Raw genomic sequence first — 24778 nt, forward strand, 5'->3', positions numbered from 1 at the left:
GAAAGGTAACAGCGTTCCGTGCGCCTCGGCGTTTAGTCATGCCGGCCACATGACCACGGAAACGTCTTCGGACAGCGCTGGCTCTTCGGCTTTGAAACGGAGATGAGCACCTCAACCCTAGAGTCGGAACTGGCTTTCGAGCAAGGGGACCTTTACCTTTACACGTCAATTTCACACAAGTTGCTCCACCGCCGCATTTTGCCCCGCAGCTTCGCGCGATTTCCCCAGCGTCTACTCAATCCTCAAAAAACAGGATTGAGTAGACACGGGGAAATCATGCGAAGCTGCGGGGCAAAATGTGGCCATGCAGCAGCTTGTGTGAAACTGACAGGTACCATCAGTGCAAAAGGGAAGAGCAAGCCTGGAGCAGCGCTTGTGGGAAATCGGACTCTGTGTCGTTTTCACACCTCAAGAGTGCTAGCATACTTTTGCACGTCCACATAGGTTTATCCTCTTTTCCACTGTCATTGCACCTCCCCACGGCTTTAAAAGAATCTTCTCCAAACAACATTCAAACATGCATAGAGAAAGACGGCCTCCACAGCAGCACAAAACTAATTTAAACATGCAAATACAGATTCGACCAGATCCAAAAGCAGTGTGCACTAGGGAGGGGAAGGTGTGGTTTCCTAAAACCCCTCCACCATATCCAGCCGCCCCACCGTTCCCCCTCCCCCGACTGCCAGCTGGGGGAGTGAATCTTTCCGTGGGCGCTGCTAGGCGAGGGCGGGGGGGAAAAAGGGGGGGGGAACCACGTCTTCTGTTCTGAACAACACCCTGGCGGGAAAGCGGGACAGACACCATAGCAACGAATGAAGAGCCATGACCGAGGCGCGGCTCTGCGCACGCGCGCCATTTCAAGAGGCCGGGCGGGGCGCTCTCGGCGCCGCGCAAGGCTGGAGAAGGCCCGGCGGGCCCGTCAATCACCGAGGCGCTTCGGAAGCGCCGCGACCGGAGGCAGGAGGCAGGTTTCTGTTTGGCTCGTAGGCGGCGGCGGGGCGGGGGGCGAGGGAAGGTGGCGCGGAAAGGTCCGAAGCGGCGTTCCCTCTAAGCTGGGCTGGTGTGAGCTAGCTCACGGTTTTTTTTAGCCTCCGGCTCACCCATTTTTGTCTCCGCTCAGGGCTCCAGAACAAACTTAATTGACGCCGCCGCCCCATCGCTCGCTCACGGCTCCAAGGCCAGTAGGATTTTGGCTCCCAAGACCCCGCAGCTTAGAGGGAGCACTGGCCTGAAGTGCCTCCGGTGTCTCTTAGGCCAAAGGCGCGACTTTTCCTCCCGCGCAGCCCGGGGAGCGTCCTCTCTCCTCCCCTGCGCGTTTCTTCGCTGTGCGTGCAAGGTGGGGGATAGGTTGGTGGCCGGAGGCCTGTTTTGGAGGGAGGTGGGGAAAAGGACAAAAACAGTCCCCGAGAGGGATAGTTAAAGTGGGGACAAGAGGGAGCTATTGGTTGCCACTTTAGGGTGGTGTGTGGCAACGCTCCCTCCAGGGGCGGATTCACCATGAAGCAGACTAAGCAGGCGCTTAGGGCACCGGGGCCAAAGGGGGCACCGCGAAGTTGAGAAAAAGGCGAAGAGCTGTTTGTGCAGTCTATTGTGTGCTCCTATGAACACATTTTTGTATCGCTGCAACCTGCATTTTTGTATTGCTGCAACCCGGTGGCTCAAGCGGTTAAGACACTGAACTGCAGGCTGTGGAAGGTCGGTAGTTCGGCAGTTCGAGACCCGGGTGTGCCGCATGAGGGAGTGAGCTCCCGTCTCTGGTTCCAGCTCCTGCCAACCTAGCAGTTCGAAAGCAAGACATTGCAAGGAGATAAATAGGGACCACTTCGGTGGGAAGGTAACAGCGTTCCGTGCGCCTTGGTGTTTCGTCATGCCGGCCACGTGACCACGGAAACGTCTTCGGACAGCGCTGGCTCTTCGGCTTTGAAACGGAGATGAGCACCGCAACCCTAGAGTCGGACTCGACTGGCTTTCGAGCAAGGGAACCTTGACCTTTAGGGAGGTGGGGATAAGGACAAAAACAGTCCCCGTTTCCACTGGAGGATGCCGCCGCCTTCGGCCCAAGAGGGATCGTTAAAGTGGGGACAAGATGGAGATATTGGTTGCCACTTTAGGGTGGTGGCGGATTCACCATGAAGCAGACTAAGCAGGCGCTTAGGGCACCAGGGCCAAAGGGGGCACCATGAAGTTGGGGGAAAGGGCGAAGAGCTTCGTTCGTACAGTCATAGGATACTATGAATACATTTTTGTATTGCTGCAATTGAGCTGCGGTGGCTCAAGTGGTTAAGACGCTGAAGTGCAGGCTGTGGAAGGTCAGTAGTCCAGCAGTTCGAGACCCAAGTGTGCCGCATGATGGAGTGAGCTCCCGTCTCTGGCCCCAGCTCCTGCCACCCTAGCAGTTCGAAAGCAAGAAATGGCAAGTAGATAAATAGGGACCACTTCGGTGGGAAGGTAACAGCGTTCCGTGCGCCTTGGTGTTTAGTCATGCCAGCCACATGACCACGGAAACGTCTTCGGACAGCGCTGGCTCTTCGGCTTTGAAATGGAGATGAGCACCGCAAGCCTAGAGTCGGATTTGACTGGCTTTCGAGCAAGGGAACTTTACCTTAACCTGCATAGTCTATCTGGTCAGAGAGGTCAACAACGAAAATGGACTTGGTCAGTGTGGAAAGGAGGGGGGGGCACCAAGATCGGTCAGTGCTTAGGGCACCGGTGAGCCTTAATCCACCCCTGGGTCCTTCTAAGCTGTGGAGCCTTGTGAGCAAAAATCCCACTTGGTGAGCCACTGGCCTTAAAGCTGTGAGCCAGCGGTTTGGCTCCTGCATACATTAGTTTGCTCTGGAGCCCTCCTCCCTGAGTCAAGGCTAAAAGTGTGAGCCGGATAGGGTTGCCAGGTCTGGGTTGGAAAATACCTGGAGACTTTGGGGGTCGGGCCTCAGCATGGTCCAATGCCAGAGAGTCCACCTTTCAAAACAATCATTTTTCCAGGGGAGCTGGTCTCTTGTCAGCTGGAGATCCCCAGACCCCACCTGGAGGCTGGCAACCCTAGAGCCGGAGGCTAAAAAAACTGTGAGCTAGCTCATACTAACTCAGCTTAGAGGGAACACTGGTGTGTGGGTACTGAGGTTTAGAGGAGTGTTATGTAGATGCCCTGTAGTGGGGGGGGGAGTTCTCATTTTTCAGGTGTGTGGGTGGTAAAGGTAAAGGTTCCCTTGCTCGAAAGCCAGTCGAGTCCGACTCTAGGGTTGTGGTGCTCATCTCCGTTTCAAAGCCGAAGAGCCAGCGCTGTCCGAAGACGTTTCCGTGGTCATGTGGCCGGCATGACTAAACACCAAGGCGCGCGGAACGCTGTGACCTTCCCACCGCAGTGGTCCCTATTTATCTACTTGCAATTTCTTGCTTTCGAACTGCTAGGTTGGCAGGAGCTGGAACTAGAGATGGGAGCTCTCTCTGTCATGCGGCACCCGGGTCTCAAACTGCTGGACTACTGACCTTCCACAGCCTGCAGTTCAGCGTCTTAACCACTTGAGCCACCGCAGCAGTGGGTGTTACTGGCCTGTTTCCTGTGCCTCCCTTGGGGGGGGGGAAGGACAAAACTTTTTTTGGAAAAAGCGCCTTCCTGTTGAGCGTAGAGCTGAGTTCATGAATTCCTCTCGTTTTGGATTCCTTTATGATGGTTTGATTCTGTCGTTTTCCTACTTGATTAAAAAAGGACTTTTGGAGCGAAAAAAGCGCATCACTTCCAGAGAGGTTTGAGCCCCGGCAACTTTAGTTTTAAACGTAAACGTTTGAGGCGTGCTCCTTCCCTTCATTTTTACCCCTTGCAGCGTCCTTACTCCTTCCCCCGCAGTGTGTTTCTGTTCTGGGAGTTGCCTGCAGTTGCACATCTTTAGCTTCCTGGTCCTTTTCTATGGAATGCATGATTGAAATGTTTCTCATTTCAGGACATTCTTGATCAGTGGAGTGGGTGTTACTAACTCCAGCGAAACAAATCTCATGACTTTATTTGTTGTTCAGTCGCACAGTCGAGTCCGACTCTTCGCGACCCCATGGACTAGATCCCGCCAGGCCTTCCTGTCTTCCGCTGTCCTCTGAAGTTTGCTCAGTTTCATGTTCGTTGCATCGATGACACTGTCCAACTATCTCATCCTTTGCCGTCCCCGTCTTCTTTGACCTTCAATCTTTCCCAGCATCAGGGTCTTCTCACTTTATAGTCTTCATTAAAAACAGTGTGTTTAGAGCCTCCCTCGGTGGAAGAAAAACAGATTTGTATGTATGTGTAAAATTTAGTTGTCATAACAGAGTTTGAGCCCAGTGGCACCTTTAAGGCCAACAAAGTTTTATTCAAAGTTTTATTCAAGTTATGCATCCACACGAAATCTTATACCTGTTCAAAGTTTTATTCAAGGTATGCATGCACACAAAAGCTTATACCTGTTCAAAGTTTTATTCAAGGTATGCATGCACATGACAGTTTATACCTCGAATAAAACTTTGTTGGCCTTAAAGGTGCCACTGGACACAAACTTTGTTCTGCCGCTTCAGACCAACACGGCTACCCACCTGAATTTAGTTTTCATATTTATTATGTGTGGATATTAGCGTTTCTGCAGCATTTGACTCAATACTTGTTGAGAGAGTTGGATGGAGGACCCATGTTCTTGCTGCTTGAAAGAAATGTGTTGTGTAAGTCCTTGCTGTCAGGATGAAAAGAGGCATAGCTGGTATATGCATACATCTGTTGTGTCAGTGGGCTTAGAAAGGTGTAACCCTGCTTAGGATGACAATGTCAGTTTTATCTGTTGACTTTGATTGGGGAAGAAGTAGTACTGAGAGGAGTCTGACTGTTGTAAACTCTTGTATGTTCCCCCTTTTAATAATCTTGTCTGTTGTGTGGTTTGGTTTACTCAGATATGGACCGTAATCCATCACCACCCCCCAGTGATGGAGAGGAAGAGGCAGCGGTTGCTGGGGATTCCATTGGAAATACCGTCTACAGCAAGCACTGGCTATTCAGTGTCCTGACAAAGCTAATTGAGGTACACAGTGGGTGCGGTCAGACGGGCCATTTAGTCCGCTTTCAGCCCACCTCAGAAACGGATTTGATCGGTGTGATCACACAGTCACAATCTGCCTCCCGTCCTCAGCTGTCGCTTTCCGGCTCAAAACCGCTTTAACCCGGAGTATTTTGATACCAGGTCCCCAAGTGGTGTTTTCCTGATTCTCCGGTTCTAGCCGCACTTTTCTGACGTCTGATCGCTCCTGCGGTGTCGAGCCACTTCCAGTTTAAACCCCCTCCCCGCTCGAAAGCTGCCCGAGGCTTCTGCTTTTCGCCCGCCATTTTTTTAATGCGTTGGTGGTATGCGCATAGGCGGAGCTCCGCCACCGCGTTTAGAAAACCGACATTTAAACGGTCACTTGTTTCAGCGTTTAGATGAATTCGGGATCTCATGGAGGCCATTTTCAGGTCAAACATTTAAAGGGAAGTCTTTTGTTGGAGGGGTTGGATTGATTCGCCCTGGTGGTTCTGCACATGCGCCATGATAGTCCCCCCCCTTCTACGGAGGGGCGCCTATGCGCATGCGCAAACGGAGGGATTTTTTTAAAAAAAAAAAAGCCGCCAACACACGCTCCTGTGTGTCAGTAGTGTAGACGCCAGAGAGCTGTGCGGTGAGGCGGGATAAGGGAGGTAAGTGTGATTGTGATTATCCAGATCAAATATAATCCAGTTAGAACCGGAGCAGTTTAACCCGCTTTCAGCATGCCATCTGACCACACCCTATATGTGCTGTCATCTGCTTTGAACAACAACTGAGAAGTCCATGAAGTGTTACCAGGGAGAGCAGCAAGGCCTTGTGTCATTAACTAGCTGCTGCCAGATCCCAACAAAATGGGGAAATAGAGGATTTAAAGTACAGGATGGGAGCTGAAAGCTGAATCCTCCTTAGCCTACTTTTACCAGCATCTCCATCGCTCATAACAACTTTTTTAAAAGCCTCTTTTGCTGGGTTGGTCTCTTTACTAGTTAAGTCCCTCCAGGAGCAAACTGGCTTTTCAGTCATAATTTTTTTTAAAAAAAAAATTCCACACAAACGAAACAAACACATATAAAATTGGGGTATATCATACTACGTCGCTGTTTTATCTACTAAACAACCTCATACATTTTCTAAATACATTTTATTTTTTCACCTTATATTGTCTTGTAATCTTTTGCATGTATATAAGTATTACCTTATTATTTACTACTAGATCAGACTTTGTCTAAACATTTTGTTATGTTTTTCAATTAACTATATTTAAAGTCTGTAAGTCTTATTTTCTTCTGGATTATACTTTAACTTAATGCGTCATTATACTTTTCAGTACATTTATGGAATCTTATTCCACTTTAATTCTCATAGTTTCCCTCAACAATTTTTAGTCTTTTTTATAGCGCTTCATCCTCTTCTTCATTTTCTGGTTTCTCCTCTTAAGTTTTAGAGTCATGCTTCTATGTCTTTTTCCCTTGTAGGTGTAGAAGGTGTCTTCCAGTGTTAGCCACCTCTACTCAGTTTTTGAGATGGTTTGAAATTCCACAAGTTCTTCTCTTTCCTCTCTCTGTCTTGAAGATTTTATTGCTTATGTTTCTTTTATAAGAACTCAAATACACATCTTTGAAGGTTTTGTTTCTCTTTGTAGTGCATAGTCCATCATATCAGTTTGATTGTAGGTTTCCTCTATATCTTGTATATACACAGAATTTTGTATATCTTCTTTTCATTGTTTCTGAAGTTCCTCCCTCTTAGTAGCGATATGTTGAGATAAAGTTTCCATTTTGTCTTGAATAGAATCCAAACCTTCTTTCATAGCCACTCTAACAGCAGTAATAACTGTATTCTGAATTAAAATTTGGAGATCCTCTAAGGAAACCTGTGATAATTTAATATCTAGAGGATTCACTATAACTCAAGATGTAATTCCTGGCACCTTTTGAAATTTATCCATACCATCCATTTTTTAAAAATGTGTTAGAAAAGAAAATCTCTGAAGTTATTTTTTCTACAAAGCTTTGCAGTCACACCACTTCTAATGTTTACAAAACAATAGCTGTTATAGTCATATTAAAAACAGAGACACTTCCAACATAAGCCAAGAATCTAATCAGTTTTCTAGGATACAATACAATGGAGACAAAACACAGTGAATTTTTGTGGTTTCTAAAAAGTATACAATTATTTAAAATACAGTGCAGTACAATCAATACACAGTAAATGTTTGTGGTTTCAACAAAAGAAAATAAAATGTTATGGGAATATGGCGTATAATAAATTTGAAGTAAGATCAAATTCTTCTTTTTCCTTTTAAGCAATAAAGTATTTGTAATCCATTTATAGAAATATAGTTAGTTATAATCCTTATTAGAGTGAATTATAATCCTTTACAAGATCTTCATGTATTTCCAAATGATTTGCTTATAGTTCCATGAAAAAAATAGTTTTGTTACTGCTTCAAGTCCAAAGTCAAGTAAAACCAATTTCTCTCAGATGTTATATTTCATTGGGTGATATTATCATCTCAGACAATAGCCTTTTCTTTGCTTTTTTGCCCCAGAAACCGTTTTAAAAAGAGAAAGTTGCTTTAAGATCTTTTCCTAGCCGTTTTTAGGAGGAAGGAGAGGGGAGGGAGGAAAGTTCTTCACGCCTCCCTTCCTTTGTCTCTTTAAACTCTAAAGGGACTTATCGATGGGTAGGTGATTCTCTGATGTTGCATTTAAGTGTAACGGTGTTATTCTTCATCGATGGTATGGATGAGGTGTAAAACTTTCCCCCCCTTGCCTGGGTAGTCACAGCTGCACGCCCATGTCTGACGTGGGCACTCTCAAATAGCTCTTGCCTCTGGGCAATCTAGGGCTCCCGCCCGCTTACTGCCACTCGCGGGGGAGTCCAAGCAGCCCCGTAGCTAGGGGTTTTTTGGGGAGGGGGCCTCAGGGGTGGTGGAGCTCATTAAATCAAAGTTAATTACATTAATTCACTTTGGGGCCAGCCCAGTGGGGAGGGGGCCTGGAAGAAAAGCTAGGGGGCCCCACATTAGCTATGGGCCTGAGTCCAAGTGAAGCCCCTTGCAATGAGCTCCTCTTCGGGGAGCTCATTGGATTTCGGGAACCCCCAAACCCCTCTAGAAGAGCCGACGATCCAGCCGTCACACGGAAGAGCATCCTGGTGCGACTGTTCTCGCTGCGCTGAATCCAGGAACCTCACAAATTGGCTTTTAAAACACTCCTTCCAAGGAAAAATGCATGAGCTCGGGAAGGGTTTGGCTCCCACCTGCCCATCCGACACTTTAAATCTTCCTCTGTCCAAACTACCCGAAACTTGTAGGGATTGGACATGACTCATCACATGGCATTTCTTCTGCTTATATATTTGATATAGCAAATGGTTGGACTGAACTCACTGGGGTGCGCTTCGAGGCTGAGCACCAGTCTGAACCCAAGTCTCTCCAGTCTTAGTATGATACTTTGACCAGTAGATCACTGTGCCTTCCTGAATTTTTCATATAATTAGATCAAATGAAAGAACAATGTTGATTGTCGCATATGTTGGATTTTTAAAATATCGATTGGTATGGCGTTGATTAACAATATCCAGAAATACTGCATTGCAAGTAGGCTAATATCCTTGTAGTGTTAGCTTGGTAATGTTTTACTAAATTCACTGGTACTTGTTTTCTAGTAGGGTTGCACAAGACTTCACAAGTGATACTAAGGCTGTCAACACTCTTAGTATGCTCATTTGGGTTCTTCTTTCTCTGGAAGGTTATTAGCTCTAAAAAGAGTGATTCATCTGAGCCGAACAATGTGGACATTCAGGTGGAGCTAGATGAAGATATCGAGAATGACATCTGCAAAGTTTGGGATATGTCAATGGATAAGGTAATTTTGCTGTCTTTTGTTTAGCATTGAAATGAGATACAGGGCTGAGGTTTTTTTCCCCCTCCCTTCTGTTTTTTAGCCAGGCACATTTTTGAGAAATTTATGTATCTTGTGCTGACTAGGGTTAGAGTCCTAGGTAGCCAAGATCTTTCAGTTCTGGAATTGCTTTCTTCACGTTGTACTATTTGTTTCTAAACAAAGTATTGAAAATTGGCTTGGAGAGATGTTTTTCTTGCCTAATTCTTTTGCTTAAATGGCCAGGTGAAGCATCATAAGGTAAAGGTTTCCCTTGCTCGAAAGCCAGTCAAATCTGACTCTAGGGTTGCGGTGCTCATCTCCGTTTCCAGCCGAAGAGCCAGCGCTGTCCAAAGACGTTTCTGTGGTCATGTGGCCGGCATGACTAAACACCAAGGCGCACAGAACGCTGTTACCTTCCCACCAAAACGGTACCTATTTATCTACTTGCAATGTCTTGCTTTCAAACAGCTAGGTTGGCAGGAGCTGGAACCAGAGACGGGAGTTCACTCCGTCTTGCAGCACTCGGGTCTGAAACTGCTGAACTACCAACCTTCCGGCCTGCAGTTCAGCGTCTCAACCACTTGAGCAACGGTATCATAGGTACCTCCTAAAAACAAACATTTAATGGAAGAAGGCCGGAGGTGAAACAGTTTGAAGACAGATTGAAAGAATTATAGAAATTACTTTTTTTTTTTTTTTTAGAAACAGCAAGCCTCACTCTTTGTGAGCACATAAAGTACATCTGTCACAGATTTCCTGAAAATCATTGGGTTAATCTGGGCCAGTTTCATCGCAGGGTAGGGTGTGTAGCTATAAGAGTAAATTAAATCTTGTCGACTTTTTTTGTTCTTTAATAACTTGTAACAGATTGCTCCAGTGAAGATCGAATGAACGGATGTATTATGACAACATGTAGGTAACTGTTTACTAACATTAACCATAAACTCAGGAAATAAGGTTGTAGGAAAGAGATCTGGATGGCCGGCTTACTTTGCACTAGACAAGAGTTGAGGAAAAAGTCTCTCTGTGTTGATCATAAATAAGGGACCCATTGAACCCGAGTGACTGAAGGGCTTAATTTTCTTAGAGAAAAGATGTTAATACATAATCTTTCCTTTTTTAGGATGTTGCTTTATTTCTTCAAGAGTTTAATGCCCCTGATATATTTATGGGAGTTTTTGCCAAATCAAAGAGTCCTCGGCTTACGGTAAGTCCTGATGAGAATGTTTTCCATTTGCTTAGTATATAGTAATTTGTATGCTGAGTGGCAAAAGAGTAAGCATTTGAGAGTGTTCTGCCAGAAGGTTGAAACCATCGTATCGCGTATCAAGCAGCAGCTTGAACTTTATGAATTTGCATAGTGTGACCTGTTTTTAATGTATGCTGTTTAATCTGTTTCGAATTATCATGTAAATTATTTGATATGCATTTGATTGTTACGACGTATGATATTTCGCTTGTGATCCGCCCTGAACCCACTCGTGGGGGGGGCAGCATATAAATTGAATAAATAAATGCCTTCCCTTACATTCTGTCTCCTATTTTTATTGGCATCTCTATAATCTATTTCTTAGTGCTTTCCAGTAGGGGTGTGCAAAACCCGGGATTTTTTTTATTGAACCCCCAAAATATTGGTATTTCCTGATATTCCTAAACCCCAATACGGGTATGGTATTTGGATCTGGTAAAGATTCAGGAGTCTTGAAAAAAAATTGGCTCCATTATACCCTATAAGGGTCATTGCTGTCAATGGTGTAGTAGTTAAGTGCGCGGACTCTAATCTGGGAGAACCAGGTTTGATGTTCCACTCTTCCACTTACACCTGGCTGGACGACCTTGGGTAAGCCATAGTTCTGAGAAGAGCTGTCCTTGAAAAAAGAGCAGTTTCTGTCAGAGCGCTCTCAGCCCCACCTACCTCACAGGGTGTCTGTTGTGGGGAGGGGAAGGGAAAGGGGTTTGTAAGCTGCTCTGAGACTCATTTGGGTAGTGAAAGGCGGGGTATAAATCCCATCTCTTCTTCTTCTTTTGCCTCACAGGGTGTCTGTTGTGGGGAGGGGAAGGGAAAGGAGTTCGTAAGCTGCTCTGAGGCTCCAAGTGAAGGGCAGGGGTATAAATCCCATCTCTTCTTCTTTTGCCTCACAGGGTGTCTGTTGTGGGGAGGGGAAGGGAAAGAAGTTTGTAAGCCGCTCTGAGACTCCTTTGGGTAGTGAAATGCGGGGTATAAATCCCATCTCTTCTTCTTCTTTTGCCTCACAGGGTGTCTGTTGTGGGGAGGGGAAGGGAAAGGAGTTTGTAAGCTGCTCTGAGACTCCTTTGGGTAGTGAAGGGCGGGGTATAAATCCCATCTCTTCTTCTTTTGCCTCACAGGGTGTCTGTTGTGGGGAGGGGAAGGGAAAGGAGTTTGTAAGCCGCTCTGAGGCTCCAAGTGAAGGGCAGGGTATAAATCCAATCTCTTCTTCTTCTTCTATATGTGTTTAACTGTATTTGTCATTTCAGGAAATCTGTGTTGGAATACTAGGTAATATGGCTTGTTGTCAAAACATATGCTTGTCCATTAGTAAAGATGAGAACCTTGGGTAAGTGGACTGTTCTTGGTTTCTTAAAATTTTTAAAGCAATGAATATAGATTAAACGTATCAGCTTATGTAGGCTCTAAGTTGTGAGCCAAATATGATAACTTGTTGGTAAGACACATGACCCTTTATAGATTGAAAGTAAAAGAGACCCTCCGACCAAATGTGAAAATGATTTGAGACGTCTTTGGCTTTGATGAGGAAGAAGCTTTAGTGACTCTTAGATCAATTTCACTCAAGATCTGCTCCGCGGTCGCGCCTCCCTTTGCCCCGCTTCTATTGGTCAATTTCCCACTTGAAGCCGTGTGGCCGCGTTTTGACCTGCGGCTTCGCCCAGTTTTCCCCACGGTTTCGTGACCCTCAAAAAATAGGATCACGAAACCGCGGGGAAAATCGGGCGAAGCCACGGGTCAAAACGCAGCCGCACGGCTTCGAGTGGGAAATTGACCAATAGAAGTGGGGCAAAGGGAGGCGCAATTGTGGCGCAGCTCTTGTGTGAAATCGGTCTTACTGAGAGCCATGTCATTGGAGTGGCAGAGGTCAAAGATGAAAGACAGAAGTAGGTTTATTCTAAGTATTGCAGGAGTAGAGGATGTTTGGGGTTTTGTGAGGACCAGTAAAAGTAAGAGAGAGTGATGGCCTGGTAGAGAACATGGGGGGGGAGTGGGGAGAAGAGAGGATTCAGAGTTAAAGCCAAAAAGACAGTGGGGGAGTGTTTAGGTATGGTGGAAGGAGGAGGGCTGTTAGGGTTCAAGTAGAAGATGGAAGTGTGCGTAGGAGGGAAGGGTACGGGTTACTAGTGGCTTTTAAAATCCATAGTTTAGTAAAAACTTACACATAAAAAGAAGATTGAGGCTGTGGCTTTGACAGGCTTAGGCAGAGAAGAGGCAGTGAGGAATAGCCACTTGGATGACTATTGTAAATTGATGGATAGTGTTGCATAGAACAATAAAAATATGAACATACAGATCCAAATGTGAGGCTTTTTGAGGATAGGTAGTTTACTGCTGCTTCTCCCCTAAATTGATAAGTTTAGCTGTTTTAAACATCTTTCGTAGCATGAATGTAGATGTACTTAAAACAGAATAGGAGGAGTCTTTTTCTCCATTGAAGTGAACCCGTCTTCACTCTCCTGGGCTACACGTGTCAGGACACGGCTTCAAAAATGCTGAATTTATTGTTGGTTTTGCCTCTCCTCCCATTTTTTCATGCGGACTCTTCTCTCTTTTTTCAACTGAGTAAAACTTTGTAAACTCACTGCAAATGAGAGGAAGGGGTTTTTTTTCACTGTTCCCCCAGATTTCCCATTTTTCACTGGAAACATTTTTAAAAGGGGTAAAAATGGGCGAAACGTTTTATTCGCATCTCAATTCAGAGCGGTGCCTTGCAGGAACCTGTCAAAATGGCCCCCCACACTTTAGCAGGAGCTTTCCTCCATTTTGCAACATACCATAGCATGTTAACTTCCAAAATTAGTATGGGAATAATACCAAGTGGTTCCGCTGCACCAGTGAGACGAAACATCGACAGAGCTTTTTAAGCCTCCAAGGTGACTACTACTTTAAGAAGACTTTTTAATTCTCTACTAGAGTAACACTTGGAGAAATCTTTCTGTTTGTGCTATTTTAAATTGTGGTAGAAATGTCCTTGTCCATATAAAAATACCTTTTTCCTGAGCCGTTTGCAATTTCCTGTTCAATGCCCGAGCCAAATATCGGTGGAGAACCAAGGGGTTTTGATCCAGAGGCTTTATTCCCTTAATGACAGCATCACCTTTGCTTTAAGGTTTTGTGGTGCCTCACCGTTGGGCCTGCTGTCTGTTTTTGCAATTGTGAACGTTACTGATATGCTTTCAGGAGGTAATGGTATCTGTATAGAAAAAGCAAAACACCAGTGAGAAAATGTTAAAATCACCCCTCTTTTATAAGAAATATTTAGTAATGCTTGCAATGTGTTACCACTTTTCCAGACAGTTGATATTGCAGCGTTTACGTGATTCAGATCCCCCAACTCTGCTTGAAACAAGCAGGTAAGCTTAAAATATTGCTAAGAGATGCATTTTTCTATATATAAACAATGGATCCATATGTGCTCTTTATTTTCTCGGGGAAGGATGAAGTTCTCTGTACACTTTGGAGTGAGCCCCCTTGAATCCAGTAAAATGTGTGGATAAACATGCTTAGCATCAGGGTGTAAAGCTTGCTCTTCCCCTGTCCCTAAATGTCATATTTGGATTGGGTTTTAATCATCATATGCTCCATTTTTAATCGGGCTACGTGTGTAAATCTCCGTGTTCCTTATTTATTTTCGTGTAACTGAAATCTGATTTTCTTCGCAGAAATGACAGGCCAGTTTTGCATTTTCTTTCCCCCTAGATTGTTGCTAACTTGCCTCTGCCATCCTGAGGTTGCCAATATCTGGGTGGAAAGAATCCGAGGGAGTCCATCAGTGTACGACTGTGTCTGTTTTATCATGTCCAGCTCTACGAATGGTAGGCTTCAAGTAATTTTGGTGCTGATCTGGTCACACTAAAGTTTCTGAACTGGAAGAACGAAGGATTTTTAAATGGCACTGCGTCGGGATAGGGAGAGGCCCCTATAGAAAGAGCCCATCAACAACGGTCTTTAGAATATCTAGGGATGCTTGTGCAATCAAGGGTGCTCCCTGTGTAGGGGGAAGTATTGTAGCAAAAGCACATTTTAAAGGCATAAAAAAACCCCTGAACATCTGAAACAACCTGGATTTAGTTTTGACTTAAATGAACTATGGAGAGCGCTAAAAGAGAGGGGAAAGCAAACTTATTTATATATTTGTTTATTGAATTTATATCCCGCCCATCCCGTAAACGGGCTCAGGGCGGGTTACAGCATTTTAATAAATACAATAAAATTTAAAACACATTAAAGCATATAAAAGCAGTACTCGTGCTTGCCGTAGGGAGGAATCCGGACTATTGATGTAACTAGGTATGGCTGGTTATCAGTAGATGGGAGATTGCAACCTCGGGGGGGGGGGGGGTATACTCCAGTTTGGGTTGGTGAAAGAAGAAGAGATTGGATTTATACCCTGCCCTTCACTTGGAGTCTCAGAGCGGCTTACAAACTCCTTTCCCTTCCCCTCCCCACAACAGACACCCTGTGTGGTGGGTGGGGCTGAGAGAACTCTTGACACAAACTGCTTTTTCAGGAACAGCTGTGCCAGAGCTTGCGACTGACCCAAGGTCACATCAGCAGGTGCAAGTGGAGGAGTGGGGAATCAAACCAGGTTCTCCTAGATTAGAGTCCGCACACTTAACCACTACACCAAACTGGCACCAAACTGGTTAAGTGCGCGGACTCTAATCTGGGAGAACCAAGTTTGATTCCCCACTCCTCCACTTGCACCTGGTGCAGCCAGCGTGGTTAAGAGTGGCAGACTCTAATCTGGAGAAGCGGGTTTGATTCCCTACTCTTCCACAGGAAGCCTGCTGGGTGACGTTGGGCCAGTTCTCTCAGAACTCTCTCAGCCCCACCTACCTCACAAGGTGCCTGTTGTGGGGAGAGGAAGGGAAGCCGCTTTGAGACTCCTTAGGGTAGAGAAACACAGAAACCATCTCTTCCTAAAAACATAGGAAGAGCCCTGCTGGATCAGGCCAGTAGTCCATCTAGTCCCGCATCCTGTCTCACAAAGCAGCCAACCAGTTCCTCTGGAGGGCCAACGATAGGGCATAAAGGCCGAGACCTTCCCCTGATGTTGCCTCCTGGCCTTGGCACTCTTATGTGGAAGTTGTGTAAAAAATTATCAATTTCCTTTTTTTATCCTCTGACTTTCTCCCAAATGGGGACCCCACAGCAGCTTGCATTTTTCTCCTCTCTTCCTCACAACAACTCTGTGGTGAGGCTGAATGTATGTGACCAGGCCAGGGTCACCGAGCAAGATTCCGTGACAGAGGCGGGATTTGAACCTGGGTCTTCCAGATCCTAGCCTGACACTCTAGTTACTGCACTGTGCTGGCTCCTAAATCGTTAGCATTTGACATTTTAGCATAACTAAGCTTAAAAGGTGGCTCAAGTGGTTAAGACGCTGAACTGCAGGCTGTGGAAGGTCGGTAGTTCAGCAGTTCGAGACCCGGGTGCCGCATGACGGAGTGAGCTCCCGTCTCTGGCTCCAGCTCCTGCCAACCTAGCAGTTCGAAAGCAAGACATTGCAAGTAGATAAATAGGGACCACTTCGGTGGGAAGGTAACAGCGTTCCGTGCGTCTTGGTGTTTAGTCATGCCGGCCACATGACCACAGAAACGTCTTCGGACAGCGCTGGCTCTTCGGCTTTGAAACGGAGATGAGCACCGCAACCCTAGAGTCAGATTCGACTGGCTTTCGAGCAAGGGAACCTTTACCTTTAAGCTTACCTAAATTACACACAGAGTTGTATTCAGAGTAATAGTATTCTGGACCCACAGCATGCAGTTGATTTACTGCATAGTGATTAGCTTGAGAGTTCTTTCCACAGACTCTTTTTTCCCCCCATTCTAAGTGTTGTAAGTTCTTGAAATTCTCCTGCAAGTCAGGAAAGGACTGGAAAGAGGAATACAAAGTGCATGGACGGGGGGAGTCAAGGAAAGAAGGAGCAAATGAACATGTTACTATTTTTAAAGGTAATTCTCTGTGGGTGGTTCAGTTGCTGCCATCTACACGGTGTGAGGTCAGGCAGACAAAACCAGTGTTTATATAAGCACTATCAGTGCTATCTCCTGCCAATCTAGCAGTTCGAAAGCAAGAAATTCCAAGTAGATAAATAGGTACCACTTCGGTGGGAAGGTCACAGCGTTCCGTGCGCCTTGGTGTTTAGTCATGCTGGCCACGTGACCACGGAGACGTCTTCAGACAGCGCTGGCTCTTCGGCTTGGAAACTGAGATGAGCACCGCAACCCTAAAGTCGGATCGACTGGCTTTCGAGCAAGGGAACCTTTACCTTTACATATCAGTGCTATATGAATAAGGTGTATTTGGGAGGAGCAAACCCAGCTTTGATTTTCAGTTGTCTCATTATTGTGTAAAAATGCGACATGTGCCAAAACTGTATTCTAAATTCTACTTTCTATGAAGTGAGTGGGGATAAAATTGCGTGTGTTATTGGTACTGGTTGATAAACAATTACATTGTGCTTTATTTTATTTTTTTCGGTACAGTGGAGTTGCTCGTGAAAGTAGGTGAAGTACTCGATAAGTTATTTGATCTGGATGAAGAACTGATGCTAAACTGGATTAAAAATGGCTCTCACCAGGCAGTAGAGCAGCCCACAGATGATTCTCGAGAAGAAGTTCCAGATTTTGAGATAGTACCTTGTCTTCTTGAAGCTGCAAAACAAGTCTGGTATGTGTATGCATACGTACTTGTGTGCACTTGACTGTTAAACTGTTAAAATCGGCCCTAGTTATATCTCCGTACTCCTTGGTTTCATTTATATATTACGTCTTTATCTTGCCTTTCCTTCAAGGAGGGTGAACCACTGAGTTTCATGATCGAATGAGGACTTGAACCTCTGCCTCACCATACCAAGTCAGATACTCTATTGAAAAACAATAAACAGGCTTAGTACGTGATACTTTGGCATGCACTGTGCGTCCCGTGACTCGGGGGTGGCTGAGGGTTTGTAGTATAATAGTCCATGGTAGGAGAGCAGGGCAAAGCCCTGGTCTCTCCATCGCGGCGGCCAGTCATGCATAGAGGGTGAAAGTCCATGGGGTCATAGTCCATGGTAGGAGAGCAGTGCAAAGTCCTGGTCTCTCCATCGCGGCGGCCAGTCATGCATAGAGGGTGAAAGTCCATGGGGTCATAGTCCATGGTAGGAGAGCAGTGCAAAATCCTGGTCTCGGCTCTTTTTGTAGCAGGAACTCCTTTGCATATTAGGCCACACACCCCTAATGTAGCCAATCCTCCAAGAGCTTACAGAGCTCTTCTTACAGAGGCTACTGACAGCTCTTGGAGGATTGGCTACATTAGGGGTGTGTCGCTTAATATGCAAATGAGTACCTGCTACAAAAAGAGCCCTGCGAAGTCAGATACTCTATCCACAACACCACATTGGTTCTTCACCTTTTGAGAACTAATGAAACCTAATGTAACTTGGTGAGGCATGCTCCCTAAAGGACTCATTTACTGGCCTTAACCATAGTGGGAACGTGTTGTTAAAGCGGTTGTTTTGGAATGCCCACACCGACAAGCTGTGGATATCCAAAGAACTGTTGAAAAAGGTTCAGAGCAGAGTTAGTCTTTAGAAATAGCTGAATCAGGCAAGGGAAGCCCACGGGAGCCACATCACCCTAAATTCGTCTTCAGTATTGACTGTGCAGCTCTCTCCTCTGAGGCTGCTAAAGCTGATGAAGTGATACATATTCACAGGGCTATTTTTGGGCAGGAACGCACAGGAACGGAGTTCCGGCTGGCTCCTGAGTTGGCCATGCCCAGCAGGAACTCATTAGCATAACAGGCCCCACCCAACAGCAGAAACTCATTAGCATATTGGGCCACACCCCTGACAGCACAGCTCATTAGCACATTCGGCCGCACTCCCATGTTACCAGAAGTGTGGTCATCCAGCCACACCCATCTTTTGCTTCTTATTCTGTTTACCTTGTTTGTAGTTAAAACCCAGGGCCTTTTTTTGTAGCAGGACCTCCTTTGCATGTTAGGCCACACCCCCCTAATGTAGCCAATCCTAATGACTTTCTGCTGTTGGGTGTGGTCTATTACGCTAATGAGTTCCAGCTGGGCTTTTTCTACAAAAAGAGCCCTGCCTATTCAGTCCAGGTGCCAGTCACTGTTGACCGTTCTCTTGAAAAGCTGATACCACCTTACTGCTTTCTTTCTTTCCCTGCTCAGAGCAAGGCTAGACACATGTCAGTTGGTAGAAGGAATAGGTGGGACTCAGGCTTACAGTGTCTGTGTTTTTACGCATGGAAACACTATGTTGCATGAATGCTTGCATCTGTAACTTCAGGACTGCGCTTCTGACTGACTCTCTGCAGGCTTATGTGAAGACGGGATGGGCTGGTTGTGTACGTGCAACGGAACGAGATGGTGGTCAAGTGCTGGGGGGCACTGAATGGACCGAACCACTTTACATGGTAGAGGGAGGATTACAATTTAATATTCCCCTAGACTTTTTGTAAAGGAAGCAGCCCTCTGCAAGTAGAAAATGAGCAAGGGGACATGTTTGACTAGAACCTTTTCTTTGGTGTGTCGGTATTTTCACATCTTCTGCCTGCTAGCTGAATTGGTACAGTCTGCTCTTCCACCTTGTGGCTTTGTCATCTCATCTTGCAGCACACAGAAGACCACACTGTAGTTTGTTCAACTGAGAGGGAAAGCCAATGGAGTCCCTTCAGTTTATATATTACCAGAAATGGTGTCCAAATAGACACGCGTCCATCCATTCATGTTTAAAATGGTGTGAGCAGGGGTCATTTCCTGCAGGTGCACACAGGAGCGGAGCTCCGGCAGTAAAGAGCCCAGGGGGCGGGCACATGCAACAATCCCCACCCCCTGCTCCCAGCAGCCCTCAGTCAGAGCACGAAGCAGCCAGGTAAGCTGCAGAGCTCCCCCCGGCCCCCCGGTCCAAAACAGTCCAGTGGCACCTTTAAGACCAAGTTTTATTCCGGTACAAGCTCTCCCTCTTCTGCAAGGACAGATTTGCAGTTTCCTCCCCCCCCCCCCATAGCTAGCAATCCAAAACAGTCCAGTGGAGCCTGAGTGGTGGGTGTTGCCTTCTGACACACTTCCGGTGATGTCAGGGTGTGTGGCATATGCAAATAAGTTATGCTAATGAGCTCCTGCACCTCTTTTTCTACGAAATGACCCCTGGGTGTGAGTGTCGTTTTGCAACAAAAACAGAGATCATGGGTCCATAAAAAGTGCTGAAAGCCACAGTGCAACAAGGCGTGTCAGGAGAGAGAGAGAGCAGATTTAGCTCTTTGCAGTCAAATGCTCTGATTTTTAATTTAAAAAAAGGCCACATGTGGACACATGGATCCCCTAGTCCTGTCTAGCTTAAGCCCCTGAACAATTTTATGTACTTATAAAGAATTATTTGTGGTAACTGTCTTAGAAAGAATGTGTATATTTGCTATTGCAGCTCAGATAACAATACAGAAGGACTTGATGTTTATATGCATATTCTGCAACTTCTCACCACAGTAGATGAAGGCATTCAAGCGATTGGTAAGACATTTTAATTAAACTTTATTGGTCCAGTAGATCTGTCCAGACATCATGAGTCCTTTAGTCAAGGTTTTTTAAAAGCCTGCTAATGGAGTTTTTTTCTTTCCTTCCTTTCTCAAGTACAGACTACAGATGGTGGAAAAAAAACTTGGAATTTGCTGTATAATCTCTTTTGTAATGATCTCTGCCAGCCGGATGACCCACCAATTATTGTTCAAGAGCAGAAAATGGTGTTGGCTTCCATTTTGTCTGTGCTGTCAGCCATCTATGCTTCACAATCAGAAAAGGAATATGTCAAGATAGGAAAAAGCAAGTATTTTTACTTGTATCACAATTAAGTTTTAGGGAACATTATCAAGGGTTCTAGAGACAGAAATGAAACCACTGAAGTGGTAATGGGGAACCACTAGAACAAAACTAAGAATTCATAAAATGTTTAGGTAGTGGGAAATGGAAAAAACTGGAGAAATAAGTTCATCCAGCTGTAACCAGGTTCCTGTGTGGATCATAATTGTGTGATTTCCAAGTGTCTGCCCTCTCCTTCTTTGTATATACCATTATTTATAAAGTACATGAAGACAGGCTTTTGTGTTAAATCTTTCACTGGTGTCTTCCCATGTCAAAATCTTTAACGTTGAATGCTGCAGGCGGGAAACTCCCAGGACATGCATTTTAGTTTATAACATCTTCTTTATTTGCTTTGTTTATCAGATATGCCTCTGATTAGTAGTTTGATTAGAGTGTTACAAAACATGGAGGAATGTGGGAAGAGACCCACGGACGGCTCCAAAGAATCAAAGTCGGAGGAGTCTGAAAAAGACTTCCATTTAAAAATCTTGAAGGACATTTGTTGCGAGCTACTCTCCAATATATTTCAAGAGCTGTCTAAGGTAAAAAAAATATATATGATCAAACTCTTATTGGAGCCATGTCCCTCCCTCCCCCCCCCCCCCCCCCGCTTTCCCCTGTGATAATTTTTGACATGGAAAAGTTCTTGATCCCAACCCCTATGTGATAAATATGTTTCAATCTTATGATAGCGTCATACACAACATACAAACTTAAGTGCAAAAAACCTCATGTGGGCTTGCTTTGCATTAAATGCAGCGGTGAACTGAGACTTTATACTTATTTGTGCGAAGCCCTAATTAGAAAATGAAGTTGTATCGATAGACATTGAGGTCTTCGTAACAAACTAATGGTACTTTATTTGTGATATGAGTTCTTTTCTTCAGGTTCTTTATTCTGAAACTGGAAATGTATAGGAAAGGCGGGGAGGAGTGTCTTTCTGTGTTAAACTCTGATTTTCAGCTCTTGTTTCAATAGTGCTGCATATCAGTCAAAGATTCAGTCAGCCAGGTAGATCCCAAGGGCTGGTATGCGCATGGGGCTTCTGAGGCATATACGATGCTTATCCAAGCACAAGTCTTTCTCTGTACATTTGAACGTTGGGTACAATTCCCCATGTGCAGCGCTGTTGCCCGTATCGAATATCGAAGTGATCTTGATCACACGGGGGAGGACATGGAGCACATGTATTTACTTCTGTGCTCTAGCACTGAGCTTCATTGCCAGATCTTTTAAGTTGGTACAGTACACAAGTTGATGGCTTTGTTAACTGAGGATTGGTATAAATAGGCTCTGTTCAAAAACATATATGAATTAATGGTGGTGTGTTTTCAGGAGAACATTTTGGAAGGTCTCAAGCAAGGCCATCTAAATGAGCAGAAGTGTTCCTGCGTATTTCAAAATCTCCTCCCTTTCTATTTCACTTCGGTATGTATGGCATCTGAAGCGGGCATGATGTATTATTTGACTGTAAAAAGGTAAAGGTTCCCGTGCTCGAAAGCCAGTCGAGTCCGACTCTGGGGGTGCGGCGCTCATCTCTGTTTCCAAGCCGAAGAGCCAGCGCTGTCCGAAGACGTTTCCGTGGTCATGTGGCCGGCATGACTAAACACCACGGCGCACGGAACGCTGTTACCTTCCCACCGAAGTGGTACCTATTTATCTACTTGCAATTCCTTGCTTTCGAACTGCTAGGTTGGCAGGAGCTGGAACTAGAGACGGGAGCTCACTCCGTCATGCAGCACACTCAGGCCTCGAACTGCTGAACTACTGACCTTCCACAGCCTGCAGTTCAGCGTCTTACCCCCTTGAGCCACCGCAGCTCCTCCATATTTGACTGTATTGTACTGGAAAAGGTTAGAAGCAACGCATAGCTGAAAGCTGCAGTATCGGCTGAAAAACTGGGGGCCTACCACCCAAGAGTCTGCTGCAAGTTACATTCAGTACGTGAAACCCAGTTCCATCCAGCTACAGCCACCTCTTCACCTAGGTTCCCCCAGCTTACCACGTTTACTTTCTGTGTTAAAGCTTTTGCATGCTGCTTCTAAAATAAGGTACTTCCTGATGTGTGAGGGACACACAATGAACCCTGTGTTGACCTGTAACAGGTGGGGTGTGAGTTGAGTTGCTACTCCACAGCCCCGTGGCAAGTTAGCATGCCGTAGGAATTCAGCCTAATTGTGACGACAGCTGTTGCAAATCTGGGAGAAGGGCAGGAGGCAGTCTGAAGAAGGGGCCGGTCACACCCAGGCCTCAGGAGCAGCCCTGCTCAATGGGGCCTACGGAGCAACATCTGTGAGAGTGTTATGACCAGTGTTCCCTCTAAGCTGAATGTCAGACTCCTCCTTGCATCTTAATAAGCACGCTTTTGAAGAAAAGGTAACTTTATTAGAGCTGAAGGTGCATAACAGGATCACTGTTCAGAATGAGGGGTAAAAGCAGTGGCAAGGCATATAATAAACATTCAAACTACTCCGGGCCAATTGCAGGGTTCCCCCGCGCGCGCCCTTTAGCCTGAGAACTAACGGTTCCAAGCCTCTCACGTTATCTTCTTCTCACGGTGTTTAGTGAGAGCTTCTCCACACTAACAAGCTCTGCATCTACCTGTGGCCTTGAGCGGAATACTTGTTTCGGCGAGGTACATAGACATGCGCATCTACAGTGAAAGAGGCAAGCGCACACACATATACAGAATGAAAACAAAACATTGGCAAAACATTGGCAGCTTGCTGACACTGAGTTAGTGCGAGCTAGCTCACAGGTTTTTAGCCTCCAGCTCACACATTTTCGTCTTAGCTCAGGAAGGATGGCTCCAGAGCAGACTAATTTATGCAGTAGCCAAATCGCTCGCTCACAACTTTAAGGCCAGTCGCTCACAGAGTAGGGGGTTTTGCTCACAAGACCCCACAGCGTAGAGGGAGCCTTGGTTGTGACCTACTTTTGGTCCCCAGGCTGCCGTTTGAAAACCTCCGAATCAGACATTTCATGAGCAGTCAAAATAATCCTCACTTAATAGTATTAGCTAGTGCAAAGTCAGCTAGGGCTTTGGAAAGGATTTAAGTAATCTGGTTGGCTGGCCCGTGTCTTTTTCTCTGAAGTACCTGGTATAACTCATAGGCAAGGTGTTTGGCAGTAGCTTGTTGTTGTGTGCCGATTCCTGTGGTCTTACCTGGTTCAACTCATTTCAACTTCCATGTTATTTCCAGGTGGAGAGCTTCGTCGAAGTGCTGCGTGAAGCTGACCAGTCTCTTGCCGATACCCTAGAAGAACGCTTCCCCAGCTTGAAACTCCAGACATAGGAAGAACGGAAGCAGATTGTCTTTCAGAAAGACTGCATTTTTTATTTCACGATTGTTTTTAAGCACAGCAATGTGTAAAGGTCTCCGAAGGAATTACACTTGCATTTGTTAAATATCTCTGCAAGGAAAACTTGCCTTTTAAAATACTTTTTCAACTCACTTTGCGGCCCTTCCCACTGTCTGTTTTATTACCGTTAAAAATAAGGAGGGGAGTGGACTTCCGGCGTTCAGCCAGCTAGAGATTGTGTCGTCAGCATGATGATGTCATAAAGCCTGTCACATTTGGCTGTGTGCGAACTGGTAGCACAGTGGGGGGGGGAAGAGCTATCTGAAGAAGAGGGCTGTGGCTCATGAGAGCTTATGACATAATAACTTAGTCTTTAAGGTGCCTCTAGATTCTGTCAAAGGAGCTGCGGTGGCTCAAGTGGTTCAGATGCTGAACTGCAGGCTGTGGAAGGTCAGTAGTTCAGCAGTTCGAGACCCGAGTTGCCGCATGACGGAGTGAGCTCCCGTCTCTAGTTCCAGCTCCTGCCAACCTAGCAGTTCAAAAGCAAGAAATTGCAAGTAGATAAATAGGTACCACTTCGGTGGGGAAGGTAACAGCGTTCCGTGCGCCTTGGTGTTTAGTCATGCCGGCCACATGACCACGGAAACGTCTTCGGACGGCGCTGGCTCTTCGGCCTTGAAACGGAGATGAGCACCGCAACCCTAGAGTCGGACTCGACTGGCTTTCGAGCAAGGGAACCTTTACCTTTACCTTTTAGAATGGCAGTGACCTCTTGGATCTCTTCTGCCAGCAGCATTTGTACTCTAGGCTTAAGAGGCACATTACTCATGCGCCTTCTTTCTCACCACAGCTTCATGTGTTGCATGTAGGGGGGTTGTTTGGTCTGTGCAGGACCCTTTGTGGGTCAACGGGGCTTGATTGAGCAGCAAGGATCTGTATTCTCGAGTGCCTGCCACTCATGCTTTTGTAGGATCCAAGCCACTTTTTGCAACAAAGGGAACCTCTTTGCTATCCGTTCACAAAGACTGCGATGCTGTTTCCATAGATGTCAAAGGCGCAGCTCCCGTTGCCTCTCATCTGCCAAGGACATCCTGAAAATGTGCATTCTGTTGATGATGATTTTAAAAGAATCGTGTGATGATGTGAAAGTCAAGAAACGTTATTGCTTTTTTTTTATCCCTGAGGTCAGAACCATTCCTCCATGACATGATGTAATTTCTCAAATATCCTTGACATATCAGGAAGCAACAAGGAGTAGCAGAGAGGAATTCTTTGCATCACAGGTTGTAAATCGTATCGGTCATGTCAGATACTATTTCCAGTATTTCTGCTTAACAGACTGTATGCTGAGTCTGATGTTATATAACTTTGTTCGAAATGACACTGCTCTCCTGTGTAGAGGTCACCCCTTAGGAAACGAGAGTTCC

The 24778-nt window shown here is 45.7% G+C and overlaps 1 protein-coding gene across 4 annotated transcripts; it reads left to right on the top strand.

The window, feature by feature from the left end:
• The first annotated feature begins 901 nt into the window (after positions 1–901).
• Positions 902–23498, top strand: SAAL1 (serum amyloid A like 1). 4 transcript variants are annotated; one of them, XM_015417288.1, is made up of 13 exons: positions 902–964; positions 4909–5036; positions 8795–8911; positions 10053–10136; positions 11426–11505; positions 13472–13531; positions 13878–13993; positions 16670–16853; positions 19615–19700; positions 19821–20009; positions 20412–20590; positions 21384–21476; positions 23252–23498. In XM_015417288.1, the coding sequence occupies exons 2-13, from the start codon at positions 4911–4913 to the stop codon at positions 23342–23344; spliced, it is 1407 nt and encodes a 468-aa protein (XP_015272774.1). In that variant the 5' UTR covers positions 902–964; positions 4909–4910; the 3' UTR covers positions 23345–23498. The 4 variants fall into 4 exon arrangements, with proteins under 4 accessions (XP_015272774.1, XP_015272776.1, XP_015272775.1 ...); XM_015417290.1 differs by lacking the exon at positions 902–964 and adding an exon at positions 1125–1325; XM_015417289.1 differs by lacking the exon at positions 902–964 and adding an exon at positions 1231–1336.
• Positions 23499–24778: the final 1280 nt, after the last annotated feature.

Source organism: Gekko japonicus, unplaced genomic scaffold (assembly GCF_001447785.1).
Source record: "Gekko japonicus isolate JY-2015 unplaced genomic scaffold, Gekko_japonicus_V1.1 scaffold1827, whole genome shotgun sequence".
In the NCBI taxonomy this organism is placed as follows: Eukaryota; Metazoa; Chordata; class Lepidosauria; order Squamata; family Gekkonidae; genus Gekko; species Gekko japonicus.

Excerpts from the sequence above, each read along its gene's own strand:
- SAAL1 (XM_015417287.1), top strand. The coding sequence starts at position 4,653 with ATGTTCTTGCTGCTTGAAAGAAATGTGTTGT. Across the intron at positions 5,037-8,794 it reads TCCTGACAAAGCTAATTGAG|GTTATTAGCTCTAAAAAGAG; the intron begins GTACACAGTGGG and ends TTTCTCTGGAAG. Across the intron at positions 20,010-20,411 it reads ATATGTCAAGATAGGAAAAA|ATATGCCTCTGATTAGTAGT; the intron begins GCAAGTATTTTT and ends TTTGTTTATCAG.